An 18,940-nucleotide genomic window follows, 5' to 3' on the forward strand; every position below is an offset into this window, starting at 1 on the left:
ATCAGTATTTTCGTCAATGAAAGATTGATACCAACAACCTTATCGTTTTTAAAAGGTTTCAACTATCACTTAACTCATAATAGTCCTAATTTTGGAGAGGTCTTCCTAAAAGAGTCTTACACAGGGGTAGGAATAAGCCGAGCCTGAATAGTGTTAGGCTCGGCTCGAGTTTCCAAAACAAGGCTCGTCGAGCCTCAAAAACGGAGCTCGGCTCGAGCTTGTGTCTTTGAATGTGAGGCTCAGTTCGAGCTCGTTTAAGGCTCGGCTTGAAACTGACTTGGTTGAACTTAGAAAATCAGGTTTTAAACTTTTACGTCCCAACTTAATCTTGTGAACTCAAATTTTTTATTCATTAATAATTTAGATACTGAAGAGTCAGTCCCAACAACTAAGCTAGACCCAACATCTAAAACTATCTAAACATATTTAGATACACTCATATTTATAAGGAAAATTTGCACATAACCACCTTAGGTTTTCACTTATTTAGAAACTCCCACCTTTATGTTTTTTTCCCTAAATTTCCACCTAAACTTTACAAAATCTTTATTAACTCCCACCACTTAACGGATTTTGCCAAACTCTGTTAGTGGTGGGACCCACATCATTTATGTCTTTTGTTTTTCCCTCCAAACAACTCACTTCCCCCTTCTTATATAAGAGAATCTCCCTCCAACACAAGCAACAAAGGGGGTGAACCTCCTTCTGATAAGATGTGGGTGAAGGATCAAAGGATGAAAAGGAAAGTTCTCTTATGTAAGAAGGGGGAAGTGAGATTGTTTATATAGCGTAGTCTGTTTGACCTCGGATTTTCCTTTCAGTACTCTAAAAAATATGTGGCATCTCGATGTAAACCGATATAACAAGATAAATATCCCTATAATAAGCTAAATCACCAGAGTTCTAATCTTAACAGTTAAGCCAAACACAAGAATTGCTAATTTCCATCTTTTCCCTTCTTTTCTGTCCGCAGACATAACTACAAAATCCAAACAAGCTTCTTAAAAAAAGAACACTGATATACTAACTAAAAAATGTAATAGGCGCCACATCGCAATACATTAGATACAAACATTAATGGCAGCTTCATTGAGCAATTATATATTTGTTTGACAGAATGACAACCGAATTACACGGGTCGCAAGAAAACCAACTCCTCCACATACAAGAGATATGAATTCACAGTGATCATTTCAGCATTGAACCTCAAAAAATAATATGAACCACAAGTGAATCCAAGTATAAGACATATATATACTTATAAGATCCCAGAGGCATTGCATTCTTCTAGCATTTTAACAAGATTATGTTCAGGGGCACTTATTGACGGTAGCATCATGCGATTTGGAAAAGCGGGCTGCGATCTAGTCCCAGCAGCTGCTTCGGGATCACCAGATGACCCTTCTTTCCTAAGTGGCACATCAGATGATCTTCTTCGCACATTTGCAGCAGAAATCCGCTCTTTCCATATTCTTCCATCCTATTTACGCACCATTATGCATAAATAAAAGAGATCATAAGACTAAATGTACACAAATTTTGGTAATTTGCAGGGAATAATGAATATGATCCTTGCCATTAGGGCTTTTCTGTGAAGCACAGAAAAGGTTGGAGCCTGAAGTTTCTCTGTTTCGAAACCCCAGACTTTTACATATCAAGACATCAGGTTTCCTCACGTTCTAGGCTATATAGGGATCTTTATTAATTTATTTCACCTCAAATACACTTCAGAATGGTCATCGAGGCTTGACAGTTCATTCTGAACTAAAATTATATGCAAAAATTTCATCAAGTTCCCTGCTTTAACAGCAGAACGTTTTATCTAAAGGTTTTACAAGCTACTCATGATTATTACTTTCTACTTTATATAGCAATTAAGAAACTGAAAATTTGCTCTTCAATCAGCATACACATGACACTATAAAAACCAATTTCCTGGTTCAAACTACTAACAGAAAGTCAGAAACATAAATGGACTCAAAAATGAAAATGACAGCACCAAAACAACCAGAAGTGGTCTACCACATGGAATAATAAAACCCTGCCTCCAAAATGACACCTCCACTAAGGATAGACTGTGGACCACTTGCTGGGATGGAAAGCCAGCCCATATACCAGTTACCACACATTATAATATTGCATGATCTTTTCGCCAATAATAAATAATTGCTCACTACACATGACACATACTTCATTATATAAGGAAGATCCTTTTTCTTTTCATTCTTCATCGTTGGGGTGTGTTTGTGAAAGGCAAGAGATTAAAGGAAATCCACCAATCCAAATAGCATACTAGTGAGCTTTCTAAGCCAATAAACTATGACAAATGAAATCCTAATTAACAATGAATCATCCAACACATAATAGGAAAGCTAAATTCCTTATTTTTTCAAGGAAAAAAAAAAAAAAAAGAGAAGTTAAACACCTATTTACGCACTAGGTCACTAGTGGATAAGGGTATAAAAGTTATGTGCATCTTTCTGTAATGAGTAGTTGAGTACATATTACCTCTAGCCATACTTGGTTCAGTTTGCTAATAAAAGAGGGCACTAAAAATATGATCATATTTTGTACAAATTGAAGTTAGCCAATTAGTTATACTTAGCTCACATATGCTTACATTAAAGTGAAACAACAAAAGATCAGAAGAAGGGATCAGTTTTTACAACTCTAGGTACTGAGCAAAGTCAATATCTCTATCACTAATGGTTTCATAAGACCTCTTTCCACAGATTAAAAGAGCAGTTGTTGCATGCTCAATTCAACAAACAAAAGTTGGCTACATAGTTTGCAACAACGATAACAAGAAAAGACAGAATGGGAATAAAGGCATGAAAATAAAGAAAAACAATTTTTACGAGAGCACCCTCGAGAAAGAGCACGATGCTTTCAGTCATTTAACAGATGGTATTATTCTAGCAGCAATTTCTTGACAAAGACAGTAGTTTAGTATCAAAGTAATGGTAGGGAAAGGAAGAAAGAAGAGGCATAAGTAGAGACGGTGAGGGTAGAGGCAGCAAGCTTCTATATATATTACAGGCGAACACGGTTAGACTAACCACTCAATCCTTCTGATTCAAGACAAGGCCATATAAAAGAAACAGATTAAATAAAAGTTAACATAGTCTGAAATCCACTTGAAATAGCTGGCCTGCAATGATCAATTTTAATTGACATCAAAACCACACATGTGACTTAGCTCTGCTCAAATAGGTTCACAAACAGCCCCCCAAAAGGAGAACATAAGGTGCCATAACTTAACAGTTTCTGGGACAATAACGACAGGATTCTGGAATATATAACACCTTAGAGAAACTACCAACACACTTATAGTTGGTTAATCCTTACTTCAATAAACTGTTGTATTGAACTGCCTCCATTCCCAAAATCCTTGCCATGAAACTCAAACTTAATTTCTCAAGATTTACTACCAAAACACTTAACATGTAGCCATCTAAATATCTAATTATAACACATGGACTGCTTGTAATAGTAAAGGCCCTCGATCAAACATACTTCAAGCGAGCATCCTCATCCTCAACCCCATTCTAAGAACTATCTAAATACTGAAGATGCTACTCATAGAAATACCTTCATCTCAATGTAAATCACCAAGGTACATTTCAAACAAGAGATCCCCACATCGTGAATTTATATGCTTCTTTTTTCAATATACTTCCTCAAAATTATAAGGGGCTCCCATCCAAAAATTCAAAGATAAGGTCCGAGATAACAGCCAACTTTTGTCTTCTGAGTGTTCATCTGAGATGTTCATGCTATAACTCAAAAGAGCTTTTCGGGGCCAGTTGCTATAAGTGTTCCCAAACACCTAAAATCCAAGCAACTAGAATTCATACCACATATCATGCCTTAGGGTTATAAACCCTCCTGTACAAAAATGCTAAAAAAAAAAAATTATAGAAGTAATAAACAAAGCATTTTCAGTATGACATATCACTCAGTGTCGTTTAATTGGACATGGAAAGTATTATCTCCTACGAATTTCTCTTTCTCACGTGCTATAAATTGTTTGGTATTCCCATGGGGAGTTCCATTTACCTAAGGAGATCCCCATAACCAACTTTTTCCATTTTGTACAAACTATAATTACTTCACATAATCTACTTCTCATGCTTGACATGTCAACCAAATAAGAATCACGCATAGACAACCATCTCACGAGTAAAGAGGACAGATGACACCAGAGATTGTAAGAAACTCCGAAAATTATCAAAATTAGAACTTACATTTAGAATAGAAGGTTCCGGCAGTGGACACATGACAGGTTTGTCATTGTCAAGAGGCTCAACTGGGTGTTCAACAGGTTTAAATTCTACAGCTACTTCAATACCATGAACAACAGAATGTGCAACATCAGCCCCAGTGTCCTCAGGGTTAGGGGGTGAGACTTCCCTTTCGCCCTGCACCAAATCACATAGACAAAACACAAATAGTTAGGAATCAGTGAACATCATATTGGCTATAATTTACCAGAAGCAGCATACTGAAAGAGCAATACCAATGACATTGACAATGAAGCACACCAGTCCTTGGCGAAAAAACACCAAAAGCAACTTCTAGTCATGATTACACACAAACCCCAAAAAAGATATTTTGATGATATTGGATATTAAGTGACTTGCTCGTCCCAAAAGTAAATGATCATCAAGAAATAGATGGATCAAACGACAGTAAGAAACGCGACTAAACCTGGCTAAATGACTCTTGGTAACTAAAGACTCAACAATCAAATATAATCAGCATATGGAACAAAATCAAATTGTTTGCCCAAAATCAAGATTTTCAACTACCAAAATCTCAATATGGATCCAAGGAAGGTAATAAGAAAGTCAGATGAGAAGATAAAAATACAAAATCTGACCAAATCAAACCAAAAGGGGAAAACCCCACAAAATCTGCTTATAAAAGGTCAAACAAAACAATAAATTAAGAGTCCAAAATCACCTAAACACAACAGTAAAAAAAGATTTTTAGCCGTTCAAATCAGGTCTACTTACCACATCAAGTACCCTTAAACAACTTATAGTCCAATTCACACACAAAATCAACAAAATACAATGAAAATATAATGAAAGACAGGAACTTTCATCAAACCCAGATGAAAAAACTAGACCACAAATAAAATGGTTGAGCAAAAAATATAGATTCTTACAATTGCGCTTTGAGTTCTCCGATGTCCAGTTTTGCTGCCAGAAAACTTGGAAAAAATACCCACCATTTTTTAAAATTAACTCAAGCTAAAAAATTCACATTAATGGGTACCCAAAAATCTGTAAATAAGGCACTTCAGTATATAAAGTTAAAGAAGAAGAGAAACTGCAAGGTGGGAGGTTGCTTCGCGCATGAAACTTTGGACTGTTGCTCTGATTCTTTGGTTCTCTTCATTTTACGTAGTAATAACAAGTAGTAGTAGATTGTAATGTAATTAATTGTTTCGAGTAATTATAATTTGACTTTAATGGGATTTGTTTTGATGGGTTGAAAAGCTGTGAATTAAAATAAAAGGGCGGCGATAAGAAGTTAAGAATTTTTATTTTTTTAAAAGGAAGAAGTTAAGAACCTTGGTAATTACTACTAGAATATTTGATAGAATAACATTAAAAGTCACGTCATAAAAAAAAAAAGATTTATAGTCCACTCAAAAGATAAATTAAGGTTATGACTTATGCGAAACACCCAAAATTAATTTAAAAGTGGATGCCATGCTCGGATGCTCCACAGACACAGTACTTGCAATGTCACATTTGGAATTCGCACGCAATGTAACCTTTTCAATTTTCATGGTGACAAAACATGAGCTGGGATAAAACGCTAGCAGCTAGCGTTTTATTTTGTCTATAGGAGGACTAAACTGCAAAGAACAAATGTGGGAAGGAGTTTGGCTGATGAAAAGCGAAAATAAACGAAAAAGCATGAAATGACAGAATAGAGGAAAAAGCAGATGACAGAAAAGAGGACAGGAAGGACAAGAAGGAAAGCGGGAAAAGTTGGACAGAGAAAAGGGAAGTGTAAAGAAAACAAAAAAAATCTAAGATTAAAAAGACCCGTTAGAAAACAAAAAAAAGAGTCAAAACTTTCCAACAAAAAATCTGTAATAACTGAGAAGAAGAAAAAACAGAGGAAAAGACGAAAAAAAATATCTGAGAAGAAGCTTCGATGGGTGAGGATATTGAATTCAGCATACCAAATCATGAACAGGTAAAACAGTTATAATTTTTTTTGTTTCTATCCCACATTATTTTAATAAAATGGCTAAGAAATCAGGAAAAAAAAGTAATAAATATGTTAAAAGTAATTTTAAGAATTTGGTAAATAGTTCATATTTAAAGAAGACAATGAGGGGAGAAACCTTTATGTAAATAGTTTGTTAAATAGTATATAATTTATAGGAAAAATCAGAAAGAAGTATAAATATGTAAAAAGTGAGTGTAGTAATAAATATGTCTTCCTAAATGAAGAGAATGTTTACATAAATTGCAGGTTTGATCATAGAATTTATGGCTGGCTCACCTGGCTGCATAGAAATACCCAGTTGGTCAGTAAATTATAGTTGCAAAGGGATAAATTTATTGCGCCATATTAATGTTTAGATATTTTCTTTTAAAGAAACTTTAATAAAACATTAATAGCAAACCAAACGAGCATTGTTAGTTATCTACAAACACTAGTTGGATATGCTAAACACTTGTAGGATACCAAACAACAAACAGTTGACTTAAAATATAAAAAAACATGGTTCAGTGTTAAAAGAGTGTGTTTTTGAAAAAAAAAAATGAAACAAACTAACTTGAAGATATGTTGTCAAACAGTTGACTTGAAGAATGTGTTTTAGTTGGAGAATATTAATATGTTTGTCTAATTGAAGATAATTAATATATGTGATTGTATTAGCAGCGAAGAAGTAGAAGAGTTAACTTTGATTTGAATGAGGAAGTGCCTGACATATTTTTGGAGGAGGAGTCAGGACAGTTAGTTGAATTGTGCAACGAGGATAACATTGTTGAGGAATGTGTAAGTGGATCATTTACATCAAATAACACATCAAATAATAAGGTTGATGTTCCTAATGTTGGCATGGTATTTGGTACATGGGATGAGATTGACGAATGCTTTGTGAAATACGGGAAACAAGAGGGTTTTGGTGTTCGTAGGGTAGGTGGTGGTAGTAGTATGCAAAAGAAAGAGAAGGTGAAGGTTTTGCGTAATTATACGTGGAGATGTGAGTGTGAAGGTGAACCAGACAGGAAGCGAACGGTGGATGGTAAGCGGTTAACAGTTGGGAAAAAGGGTGTGGACGTATCTAGTAGGAAGACGAAGAAGTGCAATTGTCCTGTGATGATATATGCTAGTGTAAATGAAGAAGGGCTATGGGAAATAAGGAAAGCAATATTACAACATGAAAATCATAATCCTACACCTAGCAAGGTTAGAAACATAAGCAAATTTCGACAAGAAGAAGTTAGTTGTGCTGTGCGGAGGAAGTTGTTTAATGATAAAGCTGCTGGAGTGAGTATATCTCAGATACACAAATCCATTGCTACGGATAGGAATGGACTCGAGAATATGCCAATAACTGAGAGGGACTTGCGTAACATAGTAGCAAAGGAGCGTAGATTGAAATTTAAGGACGGAGATGCTAATGCCATGTTGAGTTATTTTGACAGAATGACAGATGATAACCAACAATTCTTTCACATGCATCGTTTGGATGATGAAGGTCACATGAAAGATGTATTGTGGGTTGATGCGAGAAGTCGTGCAGCGTATGAGTATTTTGGGGACGTTGTATGTTTTGACGCTACTTACCTTACTAATGATTATGCACTTCCTTTTGCTAATTTTGTGGGAGTAAATCACCATGGTCAAAGTATATTACTAGGATGTGCTTTAGTATCTCACGAAGATGCTGAAACTTATACTTGGGTCTTTAGTACTTGGGTGAAGTGTATGGGTGGTAAAGCGCCTAATTGTTTTCTTACCGATCAAGATGCTGCAATGAGGAAGGCGTTGGTGAATGTTATGCCCGGCACTAGCCACCGTTGGTGTTTATGGCACATTCTTATGAAGTTTGGTAAGAAGCTGGGTAAGTACGCGCTTTATAAGGAGTTCAAAAGGGTACTTCTTGATGCCATATATGACAGTGTTTTAGCTGAAAAATTTGAAGTTGAATGGTGTGCTGCAATATCAAAATACGGACTCGGGGAAGATAAGTGGCTTGAAGGTGATTATATACTAATGATTAGCATAACATGTTAATCACGTTTTATTTAGCGTAGCATGTTATACATAGCAGTAGCATGTTATACATAGCCTTTTACATAGCAGTAGCATGCTTTAGAAATGATTGGGTATTTTGGAAACCACATGATGATTATCATTAAATTAGTAGCATCTGGTTTGTTACGTAATTTGTGGTGAGATGTTATAGTATATGATTCAACATTATTGGTGGTTAGATGCTGGTAGTGTATATGTATATTTAATTGTAGTGGAGGAGTAAGTAGGTAATTGTTGTTAAAGTATTATTGATTAATTTTGTGTTAATGTAGGTTTGTATAAGGAGAGGATGATGTGGGCTCCGGCTATATGAAGCACATATTTTGGGCTGGTATGAAGACGACGCAACGTTCAGAAAGTATTAATAGTTTTTTTGACGGTTATGTGCATAAGAATACGAAGCTGTGTGATTTTGCGGAACAATACTGCAATGCTATGGAGAGTAGGGCAAATTCTGAGAAATTAGCAGACGCAAATAGTATTAGGTACGTAAGACAACTTGCTACTGATTGTAAAGCGGAGGTTGTGTTCCAAAAACTATACACAGATGATAAGTTTAAGGAAGTGCAAGCGGAGTGTCTCAAAATGTTGTATGTCCATTGGAGAGGGGTTCAAAAATTAACATACAATATAGAGGAGCACACATTTGCAGATAGAATATGGGTTATATGCAAGGATACTAAGAAGGAGGTACCTACGAATAAGAGAAGGAACTATCGGGTGAAAATTGACGTAGGTACGGTCTTGGCATGTTGTGAATGTAAGATGTTTGAGTGTCATGGTATTTTGTGTAGGCACATCATTAATTTGTATGATGTTTTGAACATAAAAGAAATTCCTTCACAATACATCCTTGATCGGTGGAGGAAGGATGTCATTCGAAAACATACGATGATAAAAGTGGCGTATCATGATCCCTCCAAAACTGAAGAGGTAATGTGTTATGATAAAATGATGGTCCATTCGACCCAATTTGCTTGAAGGCGGCTTATTGTGGTGAAGTTGATCTAGTAGTCGATGCACTTAAGGTGCTTGATGATCGCATAAATGAGAGGAAGGCATTGAAGTTGACTAGTAATGGACCAAAAGAAGGCACTCCTTCATCTGTGGGTAATAATACAATTAGACAGGATGTTACTCCTGGTTCGGTAAACATGAAGGAGGGCGTCAAGGACCCCCCTCGGAAGGCACGTAAAGGATCGCGCTCAGTTCGATTCCCTTCATGCATCGAGAAGGGGCAAGGATCCAAAAAACAGAAGAAAGGGAACAAAGATGGCAAGGTATTGACTATTTATTTCAATCTTGCTAACTTGCTATGCATGTGTTGAAATTTGCAGGGTATATAGATTAATTGGGTTTATATTTGTCATTGTTTTTTAGGTTGATGATGATGAAGAAGCCTGCAATTCAGAGAGCGATGACGATGAAGGTCATGAATTAGGGGGACAGGTTAATATTTGGTCAGGGTCGAGTTAATACCAACTTAATCATATCTTCGCATATTGGGGCAGGTCGAAGAAAAAGCCCATGTTTTATTTATGTTGGACCCACTGGCCTCTTCTATTTGCTGTATTTATTTCGGACTGGGCTTGGTGATAGGAGTGCCCAATGATACACTTAGCTTTCCAAATTACTAAAATATAGTGATAACCTGACATAGTTAATAAAAATACCTTAAGGCTTAAGAGTAACATAATGCCAAGTTGTTTGTATTATCTCAATTTCGACATAACATGTATATCACTTGAAGACAATACAAGCTTCTTTAGAAAGAGTCGCAACTTGAATGCAAGTTAGCTAGGCATAACTTGTGTGATTGAATATTTTAGATCATCTTAAAAATCAAGTAAATAAGATTATAAGCCCAACATTATGTTTAACTCAATAAATTAAACTAACATAGCCTAATAAAGCACTAAATCAGCTTCAATTTAACTCCGTTAGCCCAATAATTAACTATGTGACTCAACTAACATTACAAAAATTAAAATTGAGCCCAAATATCATACATGCAACACTTAGATTAAGTTGCTTTGACTAATGTAACCAGATTTTAGGCCCCACTTAGAATAATTAGCTAAATGTAGTAATTGGGCTTGCTTCACAACTCCAATGGTAAATCATTTAATCATTACTTAATCACATTTCAGATTATTTAATCACATTATTACTTAATCACATTGCAGATTTGCATAAAAGATAAGTTATCCAAAACAACATTGTAATTGATATTTTACAAGACAATTAAGCATTTGAGTGTTAAATTAAGACAATTGTTTAGGTGGGAAAATAGTTCCAAAATATAATAATTACATGTTAAAAGGAAGGCAACATCAGGCAAAAAATGACGAAGTCTTGCGGGTTGTACGCGCGTCTATGTATGAAGACTCCGCATTCGTCAAATGCTGCAAAAGACAAGCAAATCACGAAATATAAATCAACCCTGTCACATATTTATAATTTACGACACATTACATATCAAACCATTTAGAACTTCAACATATCAAACCACTTACAACTTCAACATATCAACCCAAGTATAACTTGAACATATCAAACCATTTATAACTTCAACATAGCAAACCACAACTACATAGTTAATTTCCAATGACACAAAAACAATTACATCACCATAAACAATTTGAACAGTTACTTATTTACCAAAGACCAATATCAATTAAAACACAACTGCGAATTTCAATGAAAACACAACAGCAAGAATACTATATATATATGTAACGAATCCCCCAGAACCACAACATAATAGTACACCAACAAACAACATAACAGTACACCAAGAAACACAGTTAAACATGTTAATTAATGAGAAGATTACATATATTAACGAAACTGAGTTATAGAAAGTACTTCATGGAAGTAAGCTAAGCGCACACCTCCTCATGGAGAATTGTTGTGATAGGGGTTGTCGAAATCGTAGGAATCGCTATCATCTTCTTCATGTTCGCAAAGACAGTAATCTCTATCCTCTTCTTCCTCTTCGCAATTAGAGCACTGGACATCTTCATACACCTCCAGAGGGCGTAAATTTCCATCCTCATCCTCAATAAATATTTCATGGGATTTCAAACCTTGCGCATAATAACTACCGTTCCCAAAGAACATTCCTGCCCATGGCAAGGTTTTATCTTCGATACAAGGTTCTTTTAACAAAATGAATGAATCACATATTTTTTTTGTTTTCCCTTTTGCCCTGTCATGGGCGTTTCACTAATTTTCGATTTCCCTCTCCCTTGTTCAGTGGGTTCTGTAATTTTAATCCCTTTTGGTTCACTAATTTTAATCCCTCTTGCTTCTAACAATCTCTTACGAAATGATCTTGTTATTGGGTATGGACGGGAGTTAGGTGGTGCATGGGACTTACAATTGGGGTACTTACATTTTAAGGATGAAGGGGAGTTAGGGGGTGAAGGGGAATTACATTTAGGGGGTGAAGGGGACTTACATTTAGGGGGTGAAGGGGACTTACATTGAGGGGGATTGAACATTTTCTCCGCATCCTTCATAACTTTTTGCAAGGCTTCGTATGATTTGCTGCTGAGTTTAATAGCTGTTTTGCCGGAATAGAAAAAACTCCATGCGTAAGGGCCACAGTCGGCAATTGAATTTGCAAGTAATCTGCAAATATTAGCTTCCTCGTTCGTTTTAGCAGCGTTGGCAGCATCTCTAAGTGGTTGAATCATTTTTATGATGGATGCCATGTTTGAGAAGAAGATGATTACTTCTAGGAATGTGTAGAAGCTTAAGAGAGAGGAAGTGGTGGTGAGAGAAGATATTAAGAACATAAAAATGAGCTGTGGAGGTGTGATGGTTAATGTGAAATTAAGGCATCTATTAATTGTTATATGTAAGGATGGAAATGAGTGATGGATGATCCATCACCCGCTTAACCCGGTATTTTAAATGGATGAAAACCCGAATTTAAATGGATGGAAAGTGGGTGGTGGGTGAGAATTTTTTCATCCGTCACCCGATCCATCACCCGTTTAACATCCAACTCATTACCCAATTATTAAATTTTACGTGTAAATTACTTATATTGTATGTGTTTGATATAATTATTTCATATTGTGTCACTAATTTCTTTTAAAAATATACTAAATATCATCACCCGTTTAGCACCCGACCCACCCGTTTCACCCGATGGATGACGGATGGATGGATGCGGGTGGAGTAAACAATTGCGGGTGGTGGATGCGGGTGATGTTCCACCCGCCCCGAATCCGATCCATTTCCATCCCTAGTTATATGTTAACCTTGAATAGTTTCCCTTATTTAATACCCACTTGTATGAATAGTTTTCCTTATTTAATACGTAGTTGGTGAGAAGGTTGTGGGTTAAATGGAGAAATAGATATATGACAAAAGATAAATTGGATTAACATATATTTTAAGTAACTCCACATGTGGTAATTGAAAAAGTACACTCTAAATTTGGTAAGTAGGGTGAGAAAATAGTTCTAAAAAACCTATAAGTTTCATCGATTTTTATTTCTTTACCAAGAAAAAAAGATTGTTGATGCAGTTCGACCATGCTAGACCAAGTGCAGGAACAACTGAGCGATTGGAAGATGTTAATATTAAATTATTTGTTGTGTATCCGGTACTATCAAATGCATCTCTAATGTCATTTGTGATAATGACGGCTACATTGTATGCATTCGCTATACTTTTTAGTTTAGCTGAGATAGTAAAAAACAGTTTTGATCTTGCACGCATATCAATTGCGGTGTTGCCGTAGTCACATTGAAATAACGAAGTTATTGAGTCAATCACTAGTACCCGCACATGTCTTGAAGTATGCGAATGTGCGTCACACATTTGCTCTATTGTGTTTAGTGTAGTTAACAATTGTTTGGAATCGTCAACTCGTTTCACTAAAACATTATCAAGTGACATGTAGTTATTTGCCTCATCATCATATTTCGCCTTCATGCTTGTAAGCATTTGATTGAGGCGAACTGAAGGGAAAACATTATTTATGTGAATGTATATGGTTGAACCGAATACACCTCCTCGATTTGGTGGTAGCTGAGTAACCAAAGCAAGTTGTAAGCAGAATTGTGTTTTACTTGATCCGCTCTCGCCACATAATTCAGATATCATAGAAGTTGGGAAGCCTCCCAATAACAAATTGTCGACCGTTGCACATTTAAGTTGCAATCTATTTTGCGAACCAATTAGGTTGACTGCCAGGATTGGTTGTGGGCTTGCCATTAAAACACTAGGACTACTTTAATTTGGGTAGATTTAGGAAAATGGGATTGTAAGGGTTAAGGGTTAAGGGTTAATGTTGTTACACGTTATTTAGGGGAATGGTGTTGAGCCTTTGAAACATAAAAAGTGTTTACGTGTTAAATTAATTTGGGAGTGGGCTTCATTGTCATGTCATATGCCCATATATATAAGTGAATTGAAAATGTTAGGTGAACAAAAAGTGTCGGACCCGCACAAAATTATAAATTAGAGTGTGGAAGAGTGTTGTGTCCAGCAGAAGGCCTAGGGCCTAGGAAAGATTGATGGGCTGCCTATAACTTCTGCAACACGGCAAAAGAGGAAGAAAAGGTATGATGTGATTGACAGCACGGCAAAAGAGGAGCATAATAAAAGATTTAATTCCCAAATTCTCCCCTCTTCCCTCCAAATTGTTATTAGATCTGTATAAAATTTTTAAATTGTTACTTTTATGAAAGTTTGAATTTTGAATAATATGTAGAAGATTTCGAAAAATGAATTTGTCAATCTGTTTTATATTTTAATAATTTTGAGAATTCCCATACTTTTTATTTAATCTCTATTAAGATAAGATTAATTATTATTTGCATTTTAAAGTTTGCATTCAAACCTTATATAATGAACAATTTTATAAATATAATAATCAATTAATTTCACTACCAAAGTTTATTTCGATATCCAGTTATTACAAAACGTTGCAAATAAATTATATAAGTTTAAATAACAAATTTATGTGCACATAATAACGAAACTGCAAATAAAGAACATAACAATTAACAACAGTTCTAAAACATGATAAGAAATCATTAATATCCATTACAATGCAAATGTCTTAACCGAATATTTAACGTCCATAAGAAATTAGATATAACGCTTACATATAAGTAGGGGGATGCACCTATCTACGCACCATAGAGTCTTCTCCGGCGATACGCAATGGGTGGCTTTGCCTAATTAATTAGTAAAATTATAGATTATGGAATTTGTATTCATAAACAAGTGGAGTAATAAAGTACCTTGCAACATTAGATTTGCAATAAATTAACAAAACAATAATTTAGGAAGATTTATCCTAATTACTAATTACAATCATAAACAATAAAACTTCATAATAAATAATATTTGCATAAGTACTATATTTTGCAATTAATTAACAACAGAATAATTATAGAAGATTTATCCTAATTACTACTTAAAATCATAATAAAAAAAACAAGTAGTTTTGAATTCGAAATAAGTGTATTTGATTAAGAAACAAGTATAAATGAACATAAACAACTGTATGTCATATAAAAATATCAGTTGTCTTCGAAATACAAACTACTGTGTTAAATAACAAAACAAGTGTTCTACATTCAGAAACAAGTGTATTTAATTAAGAAACAAGTGTAATAGCGTCGATAAAAAAATGAACTAACAATTTAATTATGTAGGAAGATAAAAAGTATTTTTGAAAGAAACATGAATAAAGTCAAACAATGGCATTTCGATCGTGAAGAAGTCGATATTTGAACATTACTAAAACAATATAGTTTCTATTGTCATCACATCTCTTTTATATCTTTAGTAAAACAATAGTGTTTCGGTGTCGTGATGATGTCTACATTTGGATTTTACAAAAACATTAGAGTTTCTAATGTGATCACATCTCTATTTAAAACAATAGAGTTTCTAATAGATCTTTAGTAAAACAATAGTGTTTCGGTGTTGTGATGATGTCTATATTTGAAATTTACAAAAACATTAGAGTTTCTATTGTGATCACATCTCTATTTAAAACAATAGAGTTTCTATTGTGATCACATATATATTTCAACATTACTAGAACAATAGACTATCGATTGTCATCACTACTAGTTCAATAAACCTAATGCTATGTTTGGATAGCAAGATTTCATTTCAAATTCTGAATGGATGAAATCTATTGTTGTATGGTATGGAATTTGAAATTATGGAATTTGTCCAAATTCAATATAAACATTGTTAGTCTATATGTTCAAAAACACTTGTTTAGTCTAAAAGATGCTTGTTCTGCATGTAAGAGAACTGGTACTTTAGTCATAGACACTTGTTTCTTGTTAAATAAGTGTTGTCTCTGAACACTTATCATCCCACTGATATAATCATATACCATACATTGGTTTGTCATTCATATACACTTGTTTTATACTACAAAACGCAGGCATTTTAATAGAGTACACCAGTCATGCAAATAAAAATTTCATTAGAGTACGCTTGTAATTCAAATAAATTAAAGTAGAGTACAATTGTAATTCAAATAAATTCATTGGTCACAATAACGTACTAAGTTAAAACTAAAACACAAAATAAATGAACTTTTAAAAGTATATGATTCTACTCATCCTTCGAATCTAATTCCAATTCTTCAACAATTTTGCCATAATTTCCTCAAGCTTATAAGTTGCCTTACCCAGTTGGTTATTTTACGTATAGTGGGAGTGGGTGGTATTTTCCTTCTTTCTCAAATTCCTCCAATTTCGCCACTGATGTGTAGATACTATCTCGATATTCGGCTAATTGCTCTAATAAATCTATAGAAGCACTCACTACATCTCTGACATCTTTAAAAAATGCTGGATCACTGATAAAATAGGCAAAAGATATAATTTATAAGAAAAGGAAATGAAAGCGGTGTTGTTTTTGAAATTTCAATTAGAATGTGAGAATTATAGCTATTTGTAGGCAATATATGCAGTGAATGTTGACTTCGTCAACGGTCAATAAATAACCAGCTACAATATTGTACGCAACACTATGCCACAGTTTGAATTTAGTGTTCTTTTAAAACAAGAACTTGTTTAATTTCACACAACACATGTTAGTTAAGGGAAATATACATCTGCCTTGTTATAGTAACTTGTTTCTTATGTGCTGCCATGGTTTGTTGCAACAGTTTAACTGTATCCTAATGAAAAAACACTTGTTTTGGATGATATTACACATGTTTTTTAATAAAGAATATGTGTTGCGTGTTAACCGAGGACTTCCTCATACCACCCTAATTTTGGGCAAGTAAGTTTCAACGGTAATATTTAAATGTATTGTTACACTTGTACAATATTTCAACGGTAATATTTCGAAATTTATTAATGGACTCTTTGAAACCTATATATTTTGGATAATTGTAGTATACGGTTTGTAATTTTGGGGTTCCAAAGCGCCTATGGCACGCGAACACTCACATTCATCTGGTTCTCAGTCAACCTCATTCACGAAGGGAAGTCCACGAATTAAATGCAATCACAATTTGGATGTTGTTCTTCGAGTAACAAAATATGGTCCAAACTACGGGAAAAAGTTCCATGGATATTCAATGTGGCCTGTAAGTTGTTAAAATTAAACCCACGATTTATTATATTTTTTTAGTAATGTAAATTCGTCAAACATATAATGCAGGAAAAAGATTGCGGGTTTTTCCGGTGGGATTCAGAGGTCGTCGACTCCGGTGCCATGACAAACGAAAAGGCAGCTATATTGCTCGAAATTGAAGTCGAACGGGCAAATCATCCGAAGAAAATTGCAAAACTGAAGAAAGAGAGAGATCGTTTGAAGGAGGAAGTGAGAGATCTGAAAATTGCAGTTCATGATATGAAGACCGCCGATAAAACGAAAGCATGGAAGGACGCCATTAAATCTTGTGTTATTTTGGGCCTAATATGCGTTATTGTAGGTTTAATGTACTCCAGTTCCAAGTAATTTATATTTCGGTTTATCTTAACGACTATGTTTGAGACAATTATACCCTTTACAATTAATTGCAGCTGACATCAGGTTGTGTGTTTACTTAATATATCAACCACAATATTCAATATACATCAAATAAGTGATAGTGTTAAAGTAATGACATGGGCATTAAATGCTACTAACCAATTGTGCCTATAAAACTAATGTAGTGTCACACAATTCTCATACAATCAAAAATTATACTCAACGAAAAAATGTCTCAAGATAATATGTCTGAAGATAGCATGTCTGAAGGTAGCCAGGAGAATTCAAACGATGTTGCAGCCATTGAAAGTGGCTCTTCTGGGAGTGAGGTCTCAAAGAGTACCGTAGAAGAAGGTCGGGCAGATGCTATAACCTGCAACTTCACCGTCAAGGGTGGTCGCGTTGATGACCTTGGGCAGTGTACGATATATGCGTAACGAAAAAATTTAGTGTTGTTTATGTCGATTACGCAAGGAGAGCGGGGGTCGAAGTGGGGGATTTGTTCTTGGAGTATAGGTCAAAGCACTTGAGCCCAATTGCCACACCATTGAAGGTGAATATGCGAGATAATGACGTGGTTCTCGCATATTTAAGGGTCAGTAATCTTCTATTACCAAATACAACTAATTAAACAATAAAAATGAGTGTGTACTATAGTTTCTAAAATAATTGTTTTTTTAATATGTACAGGGTAGGGATTTTGTTGCTGTGTCCGTTAACCCACGACTTGTGGCTACGTCGCATTGGGTGGTGTTCACAATTCAAGATTTACGCACGAACCCTAATATTGAAAAAATTAGGGTTCAGAAAGAGTCGTTTGTTGGAACATTCATGGATGAGTAGGCCGGAAATCGAGGATACGATATACAAGAAGTTCACATGTGGTTGGATGCAACTCCGTTGAACCCAAACATGCGAGTTAAAAAGGCAAAAATTTATGATGGGGCAGTCATATATGCCCAAGTAATGCATAGGCCACAAGTATAGCATTTACGATGTAACCTTTATGAACGCTAAAGTTATTTTCAATGCCTAAAGTTATTTTGAATGCATTCCCATAAGTGCATGATTAATAGTCCCCCAAACATGTAAGGGTTATGGGAATCTACCAATTACTATTTATGTTTTATTAGGCTAGTGTAATGGGAATGAAATTATTAGTTACGTAATAGTAGTAATGTGTTAAGTTTGATTACGAAATTAATAGTCACGTTTTGAAGATAGCTTTAAGTGCAATCTCTCCACTTCGCATATCACATGTAATTGGATGGGCATGAAATGATTATGTAAGTGAAATTACGAACACAACTTATAAATCCATGAAGACAATTTTATAACTTTAAAACACAATTTATAACTGATATTCAACTTATACACAACTTTAAAACACAATTTTTAAACTTCAAAACACAATTTATAACTTACACAATTTAGGAACACAATTTTTCAATACATATATACAACTTATATTCAACTTATCAACTAACTTAACAAACTTATGATACTTAAGAAACTTATCAAACTTAACAAACTTATGAATCTTAACAAACTTATCAAACTTAAGAAAATATATACTTATTATATTCATTGAATAAACTATATTAGTTTACACGCACTTCTTCTTGTTCTTCTTGTTTGTTCCGTCGTCGTCCGAATCGGT

At 34.7% G+C, this 18,940-nt stretch overlaps 2 protein-coding genes across 2 annotated transcripts; one reads left to right on the forward strand and one right to left on the reverse strand.

Annotated features, from left to right (window-relative positions):
* Positions 1–1,061: 1,061 nt before the first annotated feature.
* On the reverse strand, positions 1,062–5,453 carry LOC104893099 (hypothetical protein). The gene is made up of 3 exons (XM_010679175.4): positions 5,174–5,453; positions 4,248–4,421; positions 1,062–1,480 (listed from the first exon to the last, which is right to left on the reverse strand). The coding sequence occupies exons 1-3, from the start codon at positions 5,237–5,239 to the stop codon at positions 1,259–1,261; spliced, it is 462 nt and encodes a 153-aa protein (XP_010677477.2). The 5' UTR covers positions 5,240–5,453; the 3' UTR covers positions 1,062–1,258.
* A 724-nt stretch (positions 5,454–6,177) lies between these two features.
* Positions 6,178–17,268, forward strand: LOC104893301 (protein FAR1-RELATED SEQUENCE 6-like). The gene is made up of 6 exons (XM_057394662.1): positions 6,178–6,219; positions 6,913–8,242; positions 8,582–9,231; positions 9,282–9,578; positions 9,679–9,747; positions 16,969–17,268. The coding sequence occupies exons 1-6, from the start codon at positions 6,178–6,180 to the stop codon at positions 17,266–17,268; spliced, it is 2,688 nt and encodes an 895-aa protein (XP_057250645.1).
* Positions 17,269–18,940: the final 1,672 nt, after the last annotated feature.

Source organism: Beta vulgaris, chromosome 5, assembly GCF_026745355.1.
Source record: "Beta vulgaris subsp. vulgaris cultivar EL10 chromosome 5, EL10.2, whole genome shotgun sequence".
In the NCBI taxonomy this organism is placed as follows: domain Eukaryota; kingdom Viridiplantae; phylum Streptophyta; class Magnoliopsida; order Caryophyllales; family Amaranthaceae; genus Beta; species Beta vulgaris.

Excerpts from the sequence above, each read along its gene's own strand:
- LOC104893099 (XM_010679175.4), bottom strand. The coding sequence starts at position 5,239 with ATGGTGGGTATTTTTTCCAAGTTTTCTGGCAGCAAAACTGGACATCGG. Across the intron at positions 4,422-5,173 it reads GGAGAACTCAAAGCGCAATT|GGCGAAAGGGAAGTCTCACC; the intron begins GTAAGAATCTAT and ends GATTTGGTGCAG. Across the intron at positions 1,481-4,247 it reads CGGAACCTTCTATTCTAAAT|GATGGAAGAATATGGAAAGA; the intron begins GTAAGTTCTAAT and ends GTGCGTAAATAG.
- LOC104893301 (XM_057394662.1), top strand. The coding sequence starts at position 6,178 with ATGGGTGAGGATATTGAATTCAGCATACCAAATCATGAACAG. Across the intron at positions 6,220-6,912 it reads GCATACCAAATCATGAACAG|CAGCGAAGAAGTAGAAGAGT; the intron begins GTAAAACAGTTA and ends TGATTGTATTAG. Across the intron at positions 9,232-9,281 it reads ATCCCTCCAAAACTGAAGAG|GCGGCTTATTGTGGTGAAGT; the intron begins GTAATGTGTTAT and ends ATTTGCTTGAAG.